This window comes from Aphanomyces astaci (assembly GCF_000520075.1).
Source record: "Aphanomyces astaci strain APO3 unplaced genomic scaffold supercont1.1, whole genome shotgun sequence".
NCBI classification, from domain to species: Eukaryota; Oomycota; class Saprolegniomycetes; order Saprolegniales; family Verrucalvaceae; genus Aphanomyces; species Aphanomyces astaci.
In genome coordinates this window covers 77,043-93,352 of record NW_009798264.1, presented here as the reverse complement: position 1 = coordinate 93,352, position 16,310 = coordinate 77,043, and the positions used below count along the sequence as shown (strand labels likewise).

General features: G+C 47.8%; 6 protein-coding genes across 12 annotated transcripts; 4 read left to right on the top strand and 2 right to left on the bottom strand.

Annotated features, from left to right (window-relative positions):
- Window positions 1–255: 255 nt before the first annotated feature.
- Window positions 256–1,024, bottom strand: H257_00039 (hypothetical protein; the record flags this gene model as incomplete). The annotated part of the gene is made up of 3 exons (XM_009822519.1): window positions 256–522; window positions 570–728; window positions 776–1,024. 3 exons carry the CDS (start codon window positions 1,022–1,024, stop codon window positions 256–258), a joined length of 675 nt encoding a protein of 224 aa, XP_009820821.1.
- Window positions 1,025–1,495: 471 nt separating this feature from the next.
- Window positions 1,496–2,256, top strand: H257_00038 (hypothetical protein). Its single transcript, XM_009822518.1, has one exon. It carries the CDS (start codon window positions 1,548–1,550, stop codon window positions 2,121–2,123), a length of 576 nt encoding a protein of 191 aa, XP_009820820.1. The 5' UTR covers window positions 1,496–1,547; the 3' UTR covers window positions 2,124–2,256.
- A 124-nt stretch (window positions 2,257–2,380) lies between these two features.
- On the top strand, window positions 2,381–3,184 carry H257_00037 (hypothetical protein; the record flags this gene model as incomplete). Its single annotated transcript, XM_009822517.1, has 3 exons — window positions 2,381–2,572; window positions 2,841–2,985; window positions 3,057–3,184. 3 exons carry the CDS (start codon window positions 2,381–2,383, stop codon window positions 3,182–3,184), a joined length of 465 nt encoding a protein of 154 aa, XP_009820819.1.
- A 426-nt stretch (window positions 3,185–3,610) lies between these two features.
- H257_00036 (hypothetical protein) lies at window positions 3,611–6,081 on the bottom strand. The gene is made up of 5 exons (XM_009822516.1): window positions 5,238–6,081; window positions 5,024–5,166; window positions 4,231–4,464; window positions 3,936–4,129; window positions 3,611–3,873 (listed from the first exon to the last, which is right to left on the bottom strand). Exons 1-5 carry the CDS (start codon window positions 5,874–5,876, stop codon window positions 3,677–3,679), a joined length of 1,407 nt encoding a protein of 468 aa, XP_009820818.1. The 5' UTR covers window positions 5,877–6,081; the 3' UTR covers window positions 3,611–3,676.
- A 120-nt stretch (window positions 6,082–6,201) lies between these two features.
- H257_00035 (hypothetical protein) lies at window positions 6,202–7,846 on the top strand. 5 transcript variants are annotated; one of them, XM_009822512.1, is made up of 7 exons: window positions 6,202–6,261; window positions 6,326–6,455; window positions 6,510–6,750; window positions 6,807–6,935; window positions 7,003–7,257; window positions 7,304–7,412; window positions 7,460–7,816. In XM_009822512.1, exons 2-7 carry the CDS (start codon window positions 6,334–6,336, stop codon window positions 7,711–7,713), a joined length of 1,110 nt encoding a protein of 369 aa, XP_009820814.1. In that variant the 5' UTR covers window positions 6,202–6,261; window positions 6,326–6,333; the 3' UTR covers window positions 7,714–7,816. The 5 variants fall into 5 exon arrangements, with proteins under 5 accessions (XP_009820814.1, XP_009820817.1, XP_009820813.1 ...); XM_009822515.1 differs by having other exon boundaries at window positions 7,003–7,412; XM_009822511.1 differs by lacking the exon at window positions 6,202–6,261 and having other exon boundaries at window positions 6,275–6,455; window positions 7,460–7,846.
- A 312-nt stretch (window positions 7,847–8,158) lies between these two features.
- H257_00034 (hypothetical protein) lies at window positions 8,159–15,732 on the top strand. Of its 3 annotated transcripts, none has more exons than XM_009822510.1 (18): window positions 8,159–8,451; window positions 8,505–8,712; window positions 8,770–9,025; window positions 9,716–9,910; window positions 10,351–10,519; window positions 10,624–10,738; window positions 11,222–11,558; window positions 11,604–11,741; window positions 12,644–12,755; window positions 12,821–13,131; window positions 13,637–13,789; window positions 13,842–13,982; window positions 14,111–14,170; window positions 14,217–14,296; window positions 14,816–14,957; window positions 15,002–15,395; window positions 15,448–15,528; window positions 15,602–15,732. In XM_009822510.1, the coding sequence occupies exons 1-16, from the start codon at window positions 8,250–8,252 to the stop codon at window positions 15,146–15,148; spliced, it is 2,766 nt and encodes a 921-aa protein (XP_009820812.1). In that variant the 5' UTR covers window positions 8,159–8,249; the 3' UTR covers window positions 15,149–15,395; window positions 15,448–15,528; window positions 15,602–15,732. The 3 variants fall into 3 exon arrangements, with proteins under 3 accessions (XP_009820812.1, XP_009820810.1, XP_009820811.1); XM_009822508.1 differs by having other exon boundaries at window positions 14,754–14,957; XM_009822509.1 differs by having other exon boundaries at window positions 14,754–15,395.
- Window positions 15,733–16,310: the final 578 nt, after the last annotated feature.

Sequence of the window (16,310 nt, the reverse complement as noted above, 5' to 3'; positions counted from 1 at the left end):
AGGCGACGACATGGTAGACTGGACCGTACCAAGTCTCGGCAAACGCGCACAACGCTTCGCGGGCCACCGCGCGAACAAAGTCTTTGGGATCTTGAATGGCGCCAGTGAGTAGGAGCAGCACATCGTCGCAGTGCTCGGCCAGTTCAGACTTGGGCCATACTCTCACGACCGTCGTCACTTGCTGCACGATGAGGCATCGAGCCTCACCTACCAATGGGGTGACCAGTGCACACACATATATACATACATATCAAGTCACGTACTGGTCCGCGATTGTCGCCACAGGGACACAAGGATCTTCATGTCGTACTTCGACACGGTGGAGATCGTCGTGAGGCAGTCTTTGCCAGCTTGACGAAACACCTGGACTTTGTTAGGCGCAGTGCTCACCAGCGACGGGAGCACGACGTCGGCAAACGGCGCGAAGGCCGTTCCGCTCATCTCGGCAAACTGTGCCACCGCGCCGCACGCCTTCTTCGCCACCTCGGAGCGGTCGGAAGCAATTAGCTTTGTGATGGGTGTCTACAAGAGTCGTGAGGAAGGCAAAGGACGCCGTGGCAACGACATACGGCCACGGGCAAGAGGCAAGAGGCAACGATCGCCTTGGAGTCGACGTCATGAACGGTGTTGTCGACAGTGTCCAGCACGCTCTGCACGCCGGCCAACTCTTGGAGTTGCAGTCTCCAAGACTCGGGCCCTTGCAGCAGAGCGTGGAGCAGTCGATGCGTCTACAGGTGATAACGGGCGTCAGAGGTCGTGACGAGAGGAGTCGTACCTGAGTTTGAAGCTGGTTTAGGAGCACCTCCATAGCACCGAGCTTGAGCTCTTGCAGGAAGTCCGCCGCGGCGTGCTTGGCATGGGTAAACGTGTTCATGTCGATGATGCTGGTCGTTAAGAAATGAGCGGCCCAACGGCTTCTTGAAGTAGTCCATACAAACACCAAGTGAAGTGTCGTGTTCTCTGTGACGCGGCGCACCATATAAACAAACGCCAAGGCATTGACCACATAGGAGCATGCATCCATGTACAAGAGCAATCGATCCTTGCAGTATGAAGTGACGTCAATGCCAACCTAACCCAACTTGAATGCCATACTTGGTTTTATTAAGCAGTCGCGTCCGTCATATCTTGGTTGACACTGAGCACTTTGGCGGCTTGGATCATGTCCTTGTCGCCGCGCAGATCACGCGATGATTTGGGGAATGTTATCCGGAATGCCGGATAAAGTGACGCTTGCCTGGATCCATTCCAAGCAAATGGGCACGACCCGTGGGTATGCGGCCTGGGCATTCATGGGCCTGTGTTACATCATGCACAACCAAGAACGTAATTACTATAGCTGTAAGGAGTCTACTAGTAGTGACTGCACTAGTAGTGACTGCAGGAACAACTCTTCACGATACCTCGCAGGAACTGCTGGTTCTGTTTCGAAAAATAACATATGGTATAAAGTTGGAATCCCAGATAAGTATATCGATCTTCCTATATACTACGTAGTATACCTTATCTGATTTGTATTCGACACCTGCGATAACATCCGTGAGTCGATGAATTGGCTATGGGGGAGCACAGAAAGCGACGGAAGCGAGCAGTTGCCGATTGGTCTGTCCAAGCTGAACCGATCGGGTCGAAACATTCCCACGGATGAAGACGCGTCGGTGCATAAGGACGCAGGGAATGCGTGCTTTAATCGCAAGGACTACGAAGGCGCGGTGTATCATTACACAAAAGGTCTAGTGGAGAAACCGACGGCCACGCTCTTCAGCAATCGATCGGCGGCGTTCTGCGAGCTAGGCCAGTTCCACAAAGCGTTAGCCGACGCCGAGCAAGCAGAAAAGCTGGATCCCATGTGGGCCAAAGTGTTTTCGCGCAAAGGCAAGGCCGACTACGGTCTGAAGCAGTACAAGCGAGCGGCTGACGACTTTGCCAGAGGCCTGTCCTTGAGCATGCAGTTCGCAGCTGAGGAAAGCGTGAAGCGCGACAAGGAGATCGAAGCGTTGACGCGGCAATCCAGCAACCACACCGAAGCGTACTTGAAGCTCTTGGACGAGAACGCCCAACTGCGCCGCCAAATCGACGACTACAGACTCATGTTTGACGACTGGGCCAAAAAGCAAATGTAGTCTAACACGAACTCGATGTTGATGCCGTTTGTTGGTGCGGACATTTCGCAAGGGTAGGGGTGTCAAGTTATTGAGCTATGGAATGCTACGGTATATCCTAATGGATACAATTGAAGTCAAGTTTGATGTGTGGAATGGTCATAATGGCAGGTCTATCGTATACACATGCTGCGTTTGGTTAAGGAGAACTCAGCTCTGGTGTAGTCTCGCGCCCGTGGCTAGAGCAACTTGGCATCATGCTCAATACATAGCTCGACATGGTCATGGCTCTGGTGAGCAACTTGACCGCTGCTCCCACGTCCTTCCGATGCCTTGCGCGCATTGCTGTGTTGCCAACCTCGACGCATCCATCGCCACCATCTCATCTTAACTTTCGTCTACATGCATGGAGCTGTGTGTCCACATGTTGTCCAGCTGCCCATTCGCTCCAACACCATCCTGAGCGTTGGGTTGCCACAAGTACCTCCAAACATACACCTTTAATGATCACAACATGATCATGACGTCTCCAAGGTTCATGGAAGATGGCCATCTCGGCGTCATCATGATCATGGTGGAGCTTCTGCTTCAAGTGGCACTTTCGCACCATCCAACTGAGTACCAGACTCATTGATGGATGCATCGAACGCCTAGTCCAGCTCGTGCTTAACAAGTTCTGTACTCCCTTCCTTCATTTATTGTTCGTCTCCTCATCCCTGAATACTAGGATCATCTTAGAGCTGCCCACGCGACTACATGTACTACGCGACGGTGAATCCATTGCTGCTGGTCCAGTTGCTGCGCATCCCTGCAGTAATATGTCGGCCGCTGGACGACGTCTGGCTGAATGCAAGCTCCTCGGCACCCCAGTGCCAAGTCCAATGTAATCAACGCGGTTCCGTTGGAGCGCATCGTCATCTCGAAGCAGCTCCAATCCTACCCCGGTTCATCTAGCCCAGTATTCCACGGCACAACTGCCTCAACGGTCTGAACCGTCTCGTGTGACTTGGGTGGCCATCCGCCAACTCGAGGACAACAGCGTCCGCCGCAGCACCGCCTTGGACCTGCTCTTCCCCATATGAGTGAGACCACTTTGAGATCGTCGAGTTGACGAAAGTTGGCTTTGGGAAGTCAGCGGCCTCATTTTCTTCACATAGTCCCGAGAGGAGAGCATCATGTGCTGTGTGCGACCAAGTCGACGCCGCCTTGTCGGAATAGTACGAGGACCTGCTGCGACACCCCAAGTCAAATGGTGCCTCCCCTTGCAACTTAAGAGTATTGTACTACGTAGTAATACTATACGAATAGTAAGTTATAGACTAATAATGCATCGGTATTCAGTTGTAAAAGTACATATAGGATTATTCGCACAAACTATTAGTACTATAATAACTATTAGTACTTGAATGCTACAATTAGGGTTTGTGTGCATCGTTCCACAGTCAATTTAGCGTTTTACATATTATATCAGCATTTCTACAGTAGCCTTCGTTGGTAACCAAACACGATATGACAACTGAAATCCCTTGGTTGTTAAGAATTATCGTGTTAATAGACGCTACCCTTCATATTGGTTAGACGGACAAGAAGCAGTTGGTGCTGCCACCGACTCCGTCCAGGCAGCACCTCTGGAGCACCACGCCCGCCACGACCGTGACCGAGCACAGCACCATCGTGGTCGTGTTGATCAGGAGCTCGTTGCCGACAATGTACACACCCACGACAAACGGCACGACCATCGCAACCGTCAGCCGTGCATCCGAGAGGCCGACTAAAATAAAACCATTATCACCACAATGTATATATATATATATATATATATATGAAATGTACCTTTATAAGGACGGTCGATTTCAGGGTGCGTGTAGCGCAGGCGGACCGCGGCGCAGATCTCCACGACACTCGACAGCGCCGAGCAAAAGTTGTCGACGCCCAAAATCGTGTCGAAATCAAACAAGCACATAAACACGATGATCGCAAACGACAAGAAAATCGACCGGCGCGGCGTGCCCGAGCTCGTGTCGCGGCTACAATGTCAATATATATACAGTCACACCTCCCATACAATATATATATATATGGGTGATTGTTCAATAGGTGATGAACAATATATGTGTGATGGTCGTACACGGCAAAGAACGACGGCGCCAGGCCCGAGTCGGCCATCCCCGCCAGTTGGAAGCCATCTTTGGTCATTTCGGCCATGTAAAGCCCCAAGTTGCCAAAGAAGTTGGACACGACCACCCACCCACACAGCCACATGCCGCCCACGCCCAGCGCAATCGACGTGTACGATCCATCGACCCATGTCGCATAGTGGGGCTTGTCCACGCCCGTGATGGCCACAAACGGGATCAAGTACCTACACACATATTGTGAATTCAACATTCGCCTGGTTTGTCTACTCAATATTGAATCACGCCGGAGTGCTGATTGGTTGAATATACTTATCCTTTCGAGCCAATCAAATCCACTCAAAAAAGGATTAGCCAATAGCGTCGATTCGTGATTCGATCGGCGGTGAGATACTCGACGGGGTCTGGAATTTCGTACCGACCGAATCCACAATACAGATTACGTCTAAAATAAATGGAGAACAAACAACGAAACTCCGTTTTTCCCATATGGGGGACTTTGCGTAGAATTGGAATAAAGTGGATAAATGTATGTAGAGGATGTTCTAGCCAATCAAACTTCAAGAAGACGAGAAATTTCAACCAATCGTCGATTCGTATTGGGTTTTGGCCCAGTACCAGTTAAAACTGTAGTTCATATTCTTCAAATGTGAATGTATCCACATAGGATACCCTTGCACATCGTACAAACAATCGATCCATGTATTTGGCGAATATCAAGCAGTACACACAAGTCCAACCAGAATAGGAGGAACCTATTAAGATCAACCACATTAGCGTACGTACGTGAGGGCAATGAGGATCACCGTGAGCACCATCGCGCGGGGATACGTCCGCTTCGGGTCGACGATTTCACCCGCGTAGGCGCCAGCGGCGTCGAACCCGCTGTAGTTCCAGTACAAGACGCTGATCAAGTTGACCCAGTTGCGCTACATTCCAATAACAACAGATATTGGAATTATGTACCAAGTGTATACGATATATATTTTCACACACGTACGTCTTCGCTGACGACGAGCCAGTTGGACGGATTCACTTGAGGGATGGCCACGACGACCAGGACCACGAACGGCATGGCGACGATGATGGCCAGCACGAGCATCGTGCGGCCCACGATCTTGATGCTGAAGAGCGTGGGCACCATGAAGAGAATGGCGATGCTGACGCGAGCCGCGAATTTGACCCCGAACGCTGTGTTTTCGTTGCTGATGTCTTGTACGCCCAGGATGCCGCCGGACGTGATGGAGATGATCGAGTCGACGATCAAGCAAGGATAGATGGCGTTGTCGATGACCCCGCCGACCCAGGACCAGTAGCCGACGTGGAACCCCATGGGGCGACCGAACGCTAGTCCTACCCATGTGCAAAAGCTGCTGTCGGTCGGGAACGCGCTAAAGAGTTCGGCAAACAAAAGCGCGGTGGGTAGGCACCAGATCCAGGGAAAGATGGACACGGCAAGGATGCCGATCAACGGGCCGCATGACGAGATGATCGGTTCACTTCCCCATGGTCCCCCACTCACGTTAAAGTACGTGATCATCGCTACCGGCAGCACGCCCAGCTGTCGACGACCGATCGACGGCTTCCGAGGCCGCTTCAGGATGGGCTCGCGTTCACGAGACGTAGCAGTATCGGCCATGAACGTAAGGGCTGAATGACGTACAGACGTGGGATGGGATCGACCTGTGTTGTAGGCTACGGCGGCGGTGGCGGCGCGCAGTCAACAGAGCAGCAAGCAGCGACCAAAGATCAACGTAGAATCAATCCACAACTCGCCGTGGCAAAACCAGACAAGTCGAAGTTTGGCGCCAACTTCGATATGAGCACCCCTATCGCGATCGAAGGACGGCAAAATTCGAAGTATGCCGAGGGCAATTGAAATGTATTTCACACTCTCACTTGCATTCAGTATTGAAATTGTTTTTACTTTTTATAATTGTACGAGACCAGCATTCTTGTATCATTGAAGACCCTCGACCAATTGAACGTCCGCCGAACCCAACCTCGGAATCATCCACCAGCAGGTACTGTACAAATGGCCTTCTCCATGGAGCATGCAGAAGAATGTTCACGAGGATGCCATGACAGGTCGAAGGATGTCCATGATGACCATGTTGCACTTTGACGTTGGTTGGCTGCTTGTGCCTGCAATTGCGACGGCCTTACTCCTCCCGTTCTTCTATGTGTTTGCGACCTGGGACCACGACACGTTTCGACAGTACGTCTCGTGGTAGTACACAGTAATATCCTCAAGTGATTCGTGTGTCTGTAGGTACCCCCTATTGCCAGGCCCGTTGGACTGGGGGTCGAAAGAGTTCATGTTCCGTTGCTGGCTGTCCAAGTTCATCCGCGTGGGCTGGTCGTCCAGGGACAAATTACTTGCGCCGTGCCCACGCATTGCGCTGCAGACCAAGTTCACCATCCTCGACACCGAAATCGCCAACGTCAAGGCCTCTCTCGGCATGCTGTCGGCCCCAGAGTCCATCTCGGCTGTGCCGTTGTTCTTTCCACAGGTATGTACAAAGCCCAACATCTCAACACGAAACGAGATTGAGCTACTCAATGCAAGATCCTGTGCGGGTACTTGCTGGTGCAACTGCTGGGAAACTCCAATTTCCCCTGCCCCGTGCACTCGTTAACATGGAAGCGCGTGCATGTGACCCAACTCCGTCGCATCAGCGTAGACGAAGAGCTGAACGTAATCGTCCTCCTATCTGCCACACTTCTCTCCCTCTCTCCAACATAGCTGACTGTCGGTCCTGTAGTGCTTGATGGTTCTCATCGGCAAGAAGATCACGAGCGACGGCGTCGAGTTTACCGTCCAGACCGACTTGTTCGATGATGTGGGGGTCGTGTGGCAGTCGTCGCTGTACTTCGTCGCGCCGTACGCGGTCACGTCCGCGATCCCCGTCGCGCCGCCGTCCAATCCCGTGGACGTTGACATCATGCGCTCCACTGACGAAAGCAACATTACCATCGGTTTGGCGTGTTCCCAGGAGCGTCTGGCAGAATTCGATCTGGTAGATATACTGCTAAAGAATGACGATAATATGGTGCCACAACCAGGGCGGCGCCGTGGACATTGAACGGTTGAATGGGTGGTGGAGTCCGTCGACTCCCAAGGTGACGCCGCTGTGGCTGCTTGCAGCGGCGTCGTCGGCCATCGAAAAGCAAGGTAGGACTTTGATGAAGGTTGGACTTGCTTCTCATGTGACTGTACAGGTCTCGAGATCGTGTTTCCCGTCATGTGCCACGCACAAGCCAACGGACCGACCCAGAATGTCCCACCGACGTCCGACGACTTGACCTGTGAAGTGGCGGCAAAGACTGAGGACGGCAGCACGAAGCTCATCACGTTCAATGTGTCGACCTCGAACCGCCCTGCTCTAGTCTCTGGTTACCTCCGCTCTGTCGGATGGAAGTACGTCGTGGCGGACGACGAGCGGCACGATGACACCTCGGAATTGACAATCTGATGATTGTTCGTTCCTTCACAGTTTCACACAGTTTAAAAAGTACCAAACCATACAAAAAACAAATACAAAGTTCGATCGATTTGATGGGATGATTGGACTGGAATATTCCCATTTAAGTCGAATAAATTTTCCGACATACCAGGACAATTCTACAGACTATGTAAGTAGAATAGCCCAGGGCTCAAGGAAGTAAATATCACGAATAGAATATTGCTTTGAAGCGTATCGCCCACACAAGAGTGTTGATACTTTCTTATGCCTCACTATAAATAGTGTAGCGTCTGCTGTCGTTGCTTGTCGTCGTGATAGACCAAATGTCGAGTTGAAGGATATATCCTAAATATATATTCGTCCAAGTTTGGGAAGTTTCCCTTTGAAGCCCAATCGTTTTTTATTGTCTTGCCAGCTGTATGCGGATTATTTTGAAGATTACTGTAATATCTTGATAAGTTCCTGTGAGTCCAAGATTTTTTCACGGCCCAAGACCGACTCTTCCGACGAGGATCTCAGTGATAAGGAACCCATCGTCCGAACGCATGCAGTCCAACAACATCGCATCGTTGGATGTCGTCAGGGCTGCTAATGTCCAAGAAGATCCTGACCTGGAACAATCCGAATCGCAAGCCGATGGCGGGTCCTACGCCATGATGTCGAGTCCATCTGCAAGCAGCCTGCGCGTTCGACCACCGTCGCGAGGATTTGCTACTGGCGGGTCCAACCATCGTGCCAAACGATCAGGTAAGTCCTCCGCCTCCCCTTCACCCATTCATATGCAACAACTCGTTCCATAGGCAATAGCTCCAACTCGTCGTCGTTTGGACCTTCGAAAGAACGCGGTGGTGGACCTGTCGTGACTGAACTCCAGGACTGCATCATGTATTCAGGTCATGGTGGTGCGGGGTTTTCTTCGGAGAAAGGCGACAAAGATACCAAGGACACGCTTCGTGCGTCGTACCATGACCTCAGTGTGCCCACCGTCACAATCCCCGAGACGCAACGGTGCGATGCTCTTGCTAGCTAGGCTCGTCTAACAAGCTCTCGTCGTTTTGCGTACAGGTACACGTTCGCGATTGTGCTGCGGAATCGGTACCAGGTCAAGGACATCTTGCGCGAGCGCTTTCCCGGAAAGGCCATGAAGGCGACGCGGCACCGCTTAGCCGACCAGGTGGCCGCCATGCATTTGAAGTGCTTGCGCCGGCTCGTCCAAGCCGGCCTCGGCGTCATCTTGCTCGACAACGACAACAGCATCCCCCACGAGAATCAAAAGTACAACCAGACCAACAACATCTGCGTCCTCATCGATCCGTACAAGGTATCATAGAGTCATATTTAGCATCATGTCGGAATCCACACTAACTTAATCGAATCCCGCGCTGCTTCTTTCATAGTACTTAGAGTTAGTATTGTGCAATTTCTATGAAAGTTGCCAATTTGGGGGGATTACCTAATCGACCAAAGGAGGAGTATGATTGGCTACAAAGAATGAAGATTGCAATATGATTGGCTAAAAATATTGATTCATGCATTGCAGTTTCAAAGATACCCCTTGAACTTAGTTTTAAATGAAATTTCAAAGGTCTGGCGATTGTTCGGCGGTTCATTCAACGAACCGCCAACGGAGCAAATTACAACATATTGGTAATTCGATTTCCCAGTCAAATTGGACTGGGGCTGCCAATCGCAAAATCGACGAAGAAATCGACGGACGAAAGTAGCCAATGAAATTATCCAAGCAAAATTGCTGACCAATCAAATTGCGTGATATTTGCCCCACTTTTCCATTTCACAATGAGAACACGAGTTGGGAATTGTATGGTATACTTCGTTGAAGTAAAAAAGACGATTTGACGAATCTACCGAAAATATCAAATTTAGCTTGAAAGCACAATACAATACAATACTAAATAAATATAAAGCCAATACAATACAATACTAAATATATGTCGATCACATATCTTGACCAGACTTGGTATATTTTGACTCGTGTGTTTCCATACCATAGGACAGCGACTTGCTCCTCCAAGAGTTCAAGCGGGAAAAGGACGAACTGGCGATCAAGAGAGGCCAAGCGAACGCGCGATTGGGCATGGACACGATCGAAAGCGTGAAAAATATTTGCTTTTCCCCGGCGCTTGAGCTCCAACTGACGCACAACATTATCCACAACGCGTTTCGCGACTGCGACAAGGACGACTGGGTACGTACTGTTTTTATGCCCTTACTTCTTGTTTCATTCTAAATTGGTCATCTTGTACGCTTTGGTATGGCAGGTTTTGTATACGAATTCTAATGCATCGCTTATATAACGGTATAGGATAAGAATCCACGATCGATTCTCTGTTGATCGTATGTATATATATATATAGACTTGGGAGAGCTGTATTACATGTTGCATCCGATACAGACCCTGGCCTAAAGATTTTTTATAATAAACTCGAAAATAGTTTTTTTTATATTTCATAATTTAAAAAAACTTCATTTTTTATTTGTTCCCTTGATCGATCGTGATTGGTTGAACCATGCATTTGCTGGACGCGGATTGGCTAAATCAGATGGCGACTCGACTGTTTCGACTGAACACAACAATATGTATATATATTGAAATTTTATCACCTTATCTGATGAATATTTGTGTAGGGCATCGAACACCAGCAAGAGCTGACGTGCTGGGACGTGGTGGACACGTGCTTTCCGCTACACGACCGCGTATTCAACAACGCGTTCTTTGCAGAGTACCGCAACAAAACGTTCGACTTTCGCGTGAGCAAGGCCACCACGGGCAACTCTGAGCGATGGGCTATCGAAGGTATATATATATATATATGCTTGATATGACAATGTTGGACCAGTCGATTATATATATATATAAGACAAGGTTGGGGGCGACTGAGATGGTGTTGTGGTGGATAGAATTGCGGCTGCATTTCGGCGAACGCGTGGCCTTCTTGTTTGCTTTCATGCACATTTACAGCAAAATGCTGGGGCCGCTCACGGTCGTGTGCGTGCTCTACTATGTCGGATTCCGGTACTGTACTATTTGCAATATATATATTGTGCTCTCTGCCAAAATTGGAATATAATCATTTGTGCTGATTTTTTACATCCATCGGTCGGTTAATATTTGTACTGACTTTTGTATGTGAAATTGTAAGCCATTCCCCGAATGTCAAGCCATATTTTCATTCTGATGTTTGCCCGAGTTGGATTGGTATCATGTCAAAATGTGTGATATTTATTTACTAGTACCTTAAATATCTATTAAAAGTATGTATAGTTCAAATCCTAAATTTTGGCGGTCAAAAAGTACATATCTGTCGAGTTGGTTTTGTGCGTTTATATTCGATAAACAGCCTCCAAAGTGGATACAAGAATCGTAGTAGTCTATGAAATATCATTCCATATTTCGTGTATTGAATCCCATCCATAGGATGTAGTATATCTTTAAACAAATAAACAAATGAATATATATATATATATATACTCACTCGACAGTGTTTTTCGGGACTAGTTTTGTACAGGGGTATGTGTGGAACTACTATTTGCTGGGACTGGCGGTGCTTGGGTTTGGCGTCGTGAGCTTGTGGGCGCCTGCGATGCTGCTCGTGTGGGAGCGCGAGACGCGAACGTTGACGGAGAAGTGGAACCTGCAAAACTACAAGGACACGATCTTCGAAAGGAACGACGAGAACCCCAAGTTTGAGTACGTCTGGGCCAAGAACGAGCTCACCCACGAGATGGAAAAGCAGCCCAAGAAGTCCAAGAAGCGCCTGATCCGAGTCACGATGCTCTTCTTCGTCGCGCTCAGTTCGATCGTGCAGTGTATCATCCTCATGCCGTTCCTCCAGGTGAGATCGATGGGATGTTGAACGATGTCGCATGTGTATTTGTAGTGGTACGTGTGGTCCAAGTTGGCGCCTACGTGCGACAGCGACCGATGCAAAGAGATTGGGTGCCTCCAGTTCCTCAACTGTTTTGCATCGGCCACGTCCACAGTGGGCACGGATCGCTGGGCGTACATTCTGTGCCAGGTATAAGCCAAAAAAGTGGACGTTTGTACGAATGTGCCAAATCCAAAATTGATCATTATATTTAATACTGAATTATCACACTAATTGATGAATTATCACACTAAGTCACACACGAATGAGTTGTTTTGATTGGTGGACGTGATGATGGTTTCTTGCAATGTGATTGGCTAAATTATTCTGCCGAGTTTTCTGTACATGGTTTGGTTGTGTGTCGATAATACATACATTTACCACGTTGCTCCAAGTTTGAATATAAACACAACCATACGGACTTGAATTCATGTTGACGTTTGAATACTGTACCTGTGGACGAGTCCCATCACACTAATTGGTGTCGTCGTACACCAATTGCAGGATGTTGAGTGGGCTAATCGACAATACCGAATTTGCGACATACGTACATACAATACGAAGAATCATTTACTGGTTCATAGAGTATATACATACTCCTTGTGGGATTCTGACCTATGTACAACTGGGTTTTAGATTTCTCATCCCCAATATATATATATATATACTTCGAAGTATGTATATACGTTTGCATGGCGTGTATATGTATTTAAATGTATTTGTAATATTGTCCATTTACTCAAAATGTGGACGTGTGTGCTGATAATTCGCCAAATCTATCGATCAATTCTTTGTATTGACTTTTCTATGTAAAAATCGTCCAGTGTCACACTAATTAAAAGTCACACACTAATTCGATGTTGCATTGGTCGAAGAGTGGATTTGATTGGCTACTTGATTAGTATTCTGGGTTTTGATTGGTCAATCGATTGTCTGCCGATTTGGTGCTGCGCATGGAGCACCCCACTCACTCCAATTTCGAATCGAATATCTTGACAATATATGTTTGAGAAATGAATCCTAACAAGACATTTATATATATATATTTGTAGGGCGTGATCTTGGGGTTGTTGATCGACACGGTGTTTTACGAGTTTTTCAATTGGTTTTCGTCCAAGTTTGTGCAATGGGAAAACATCCGCAAGAAATCCGACTACGAAAACCGTACGAATTCATCCATCTATATATATATATATATATATATATTCAACTATGATAATTCCATGTAGGGCTAATCCACCGCAAGTTTGTGTTTGTGTGGAGCAACTGGTTCTTCTGGTTCCTGACACTGGCGTTCCTGTACCTGCCCTACGGCGGCCGTGTCCAGGACGTGTATCGGTTCCTTGGGATGGAGTGGGCAATCGTGTACAAGTGGAACCCGACGCTGCTGACACTCGACACGCTCTTTGTGACCCCGCTGGTCGTCACGCAGCTGCTCAATATGGTGCTCGAGACGTGGCTGCCGTACGCCATTCGCGTCGTGAAAGGCAAGCCCATGAGCTGCCGCAACTGGACTTCTACGTGGATGGCCAGCTTTGACGTACGATCGATCCGATTCAACCATGCATATCTGTTGGGGATTGTTGTGAATATATATATATATATATATATCGCAGCCACATATCAACCATATATATATATATATATATATGGTTGATATGAGGCTGCGACTGAATCAAGTACATTGGATCGATGAATGAATGGGGGCTTCGTTGTGAGTTTTACTTGTATGTACAATATGTACGTAGAGGAGCGGATATGTCTGTTTGTAGTTGGTGGACCTGGTTATCACACGTTGTGGTTAGAGATATATTGGTGATTTTATATACTATATATGTTGCATTGGTTGGTAGTGACGGATATATATATATATATTGCATTTCGCATGGGTATTGTCGTTGTAGGTATTGGTTGTGTTTTGATATGTATCATCGGTTGTGTACGTGTTATATTATTTTTTATTGTACATGTATGTAGTATATATTGCGTTGTTCTATGTGTATAATATATGAACATGTCGTGTTGAATATGAATATGTATATTAGTGCATCAAGCGACGAAAGGCCCGGAAGCGCAAGCATCGCATGGACACCAACATGGCGGCGCACAAGCTGGCGGACGACGTCTCCCGCACCACGCGCTTCTTCGTGCCCGTCTTGGGCTACTCGGACGACTCGAACGAGTACACGGCGTACCAGGTTCATATATATATAAATATATTCACATAATTATATATTTTTGTTTGTGTAGATATTGGCCGAGTCGAAGCTGCCTATTTTTGACACGAGCTCCGACTACTTGGACGCGTGCATTCAGTTTTCGTATATCCTCATGTTCACCGTGGTATGGCCGCTGCTGCCGTTCCCAGCCTTTTGCAACAACGTGTTGGAGGTACTAACTAGTATCCTTCTTCGCTCTTGCCAAAATACTTTTCAATCCATACATATCAACAACCTGCATATGATTGGGTTATGATCGTCCTTATGGATATATATATATTAACGTGCATAATGGGGTAGGTTCGAGGTGACGCATTTCGGTTGCTGTTTGGCCACCGTCGGCCCATGCCCCGCCGCGATGTACGTTTCATTTTATATTATGAATCCATGTATGACGGTGTCACAGGTATCGATTGGCGAGTGGGCGACCGTGCTGCATTACGCCAACGTGATGGCCATCACAATCGTGTCGGCGCTCCTCGTCATGTATGTGTAAATTTATCTCCATAGTTTGGTATCTCGTTGGTGTTCTAAATCGATCGACGGTGTTATAAATCTAAATGTTGTTACGTTATACTGAATTGTCCAGTCATATTGACCATCACACTATTTTTGTTTGTCATACACCAATTGCATGTTGATTTGTGCTTTTCTGCAAATTCGGCTCTTCTTGCCATTGTTGGTTTGGCCTGTACAAAGACTATTGTTGATATTTGTCCAGCCAATCGATTTTTGATATGCGACTAAGGGTACATCTGTAGTACAAAATGGGTTAACCAAAAATATACATTTTCAAATATATATATATATTTATGATTTGGAGTGAATTCCACACTAATGGCATTTGGGGCCAATATATAGTACGATTTCAGGTTTTATCAGTCGCCCCCTAATGTATCATCTCACAATAACGTGGATAACTAACATAACTGGGTGGTGGTAGGTACCACTTTGGAGCGTACGCGAGTCTGAACGATGGCAATTACTGCGACTTTATGTTTGCAGATGCGTCCATGGTGCCGTTCCAAAGCATCGACTTCCGCGTCGCGCGGTCCAGCGCCAAGTGTCTAGGCATGCGGGACCAACCATGGTTCAAGCACCAAGTGCTCATCTTCATTGCGTTGGAGCACATTGGGTTTGGCTTTCGGTATCGCCAACTAGTAGTACCATTAGTACTAATACCAGGATTAGGTACCTCGTGCTGCAAATGGACAAGACGCCAACGTCGATTTCCAACCCGTCGTACCTTCGTCTCAAGCAAATCCGCGAGCTAACGTCTCAGCGCACGGCGCACTCTGGCGTGTTCAATTACATTGGCGAACTTCGGCTGATATTTGACAAGTACGACGTTGATCGGACCGACCACCTCGGCGAGCGTGACCTGGTGCTGTTTCTGGCCGAGTGGATGTCGAAGGACCCGGCGGAGCTGCAGAAACGGTCGAGTCTCGTGTTTCGATACATGGACAAGAACAAGGTGGGCAAAGTGCCCTTCTCCACGTGCTGTCTCATGCTCCAACATGCGCATCTGGACCGGTTCTTCTCGGCGCTGCTCGGTATTTACGACCACTTGGACGACCATCGCAATGTACGTACACTCTGTACGACCATCATTCCGACACACCCTCTTGTGATTATAGCAAGAAGTGCGATTGAACTGCGATGATCCAATGCGCATTCGACGGGTGCTGCGGGCGCAGTCGCTCGAAGACCACCACCGCGTACGGGAAATCCGATGCCGAATATTCATATGATATATATCTAATTGCCGAATATTCATATATATCTCAATAGGAAAACCACCCAACCCACGACGATAGTAGTAATATTCGTTTGACCCCCATGGCCGTCGCCAGCATCTAGCCTACCCAACCCTATCCAAGTGGCTGCATTTGAATATATATATATATATCATATACTTGAAGTATATTATATGCGTGCATGTTCTACAGTACTACTACTGTACTGTACATACAGTATAGCATGCTATGCTACAACATACTAGTTAGTGTCAGCGCTATCAATGCAACGAATGGAAAGTAGAGTAGTTCTCACGTTACTGCATACTATTAGTACTCGACAGCACCGCATAACTAGATACTGACAAGTCTATAGAATACTACACCTTTTCCCGATCAAAGTGCCACTTTATTCCAATCAAAGTGGTTTGGATAAAAAATATATATTTTAACAAGGTTTCCAAAGTGGATAATTTCGGATCAATGTGGTTTTTCTTCCAATCAAAGTGGTCAGATTAAGCGCGAGGAAAGGTGCCAACTTTCAAGGCAAGAAGGTGGTAATTGTGCTCGACAACGCACCTGCACACTCACAAACCGAGCAGCGAGTTCAGCCGCACGAGGACTTGGTACTTCTGCGCCTTGGGCCGTACTCTCCAATGTTGAACCCTATTGAAAGTTGTTTTAGCGTTCTGAAGGCCCACATCAAGAGATTTCTTGCCTCGCGCACGAACCTGCTGTTTGAGAGCAGGGAGTTCAATTCCTTC

Excerpts from the sequence above, each read along its gene's own strand:
- H257_00035 (XM_009822511.1), top strand. The coding sequence starts at position 6,292 with ATGCAGAAGAATGTTCACGAGGATGCCATGACAGGTCGAAGGATGTCC. Across the intron at positions 6,456-6,509 it reads GACCACGACACGTTTCGACA|GTACCCCCTATTGCCAGGCC; the intron begins GTACGTCTCGTG and ends GTGTGTCTGTAG. Across the intron at positions 7,258-7,303 it reads GTCTGGCAGAATTCGATCTG|GGCGGCGCCGTGGACATTGA; the intron begins GTAGATATACTG and ends TGCCACAACCAG.
- H257_00034 (XM_009822508.1), top strand. The coding sequence starts at position 8,250 with ATGCAGTCCAACAACATCGCATCGTTGGATGTCGTCAGGGCTGCTAAT. Across the intron at positions 8,452-8,504 it reads CCATCGTGCCAAACGATCAG|GCAATAGCTCCAACTCGTCG; the intron begins GTAAGTCCTCCG and ends CTCGTTCCATAG. Across the intron at positions 10,739-11,221 it reads CTCTACTATGTCGGATTCCG|TTTTGTACAGGGGTATGTGT; the intron begins GTACTGTACTAT and ends TTTCGGGACTAG.
- H257_00036 (XM_009822516.1), bottom strand. The coding sequence starts at position 5,876 with ATGGCCGATACTGCTACGTCTCGTGAACGCGAGCCCATCCTGAAGCGG. Across the intron at positions 5,167-5,237 it reads GGCTCGTCGTCAGCGAAGAC|CGCAACTGGGTCAACTTGAT; the intron begins GTACGTGTGTGA and ends ATTGGAATGTAG. Across the intron at positions 4,130-4,230 it reads GCGCCGTCGTTCTTTGCCGT|CCGCGACACGAGCTCGGGCA; the intron begins GTACGACCATCA and ends TTGACATTGTAG.
- H257_00038 (XM_009822518.1), top strand. The coding sequence starts at position 1,548 with ATGAATTGGCTATGGGGGAGCACAGAAAGCGACGGAAGCGAGCAGTTG.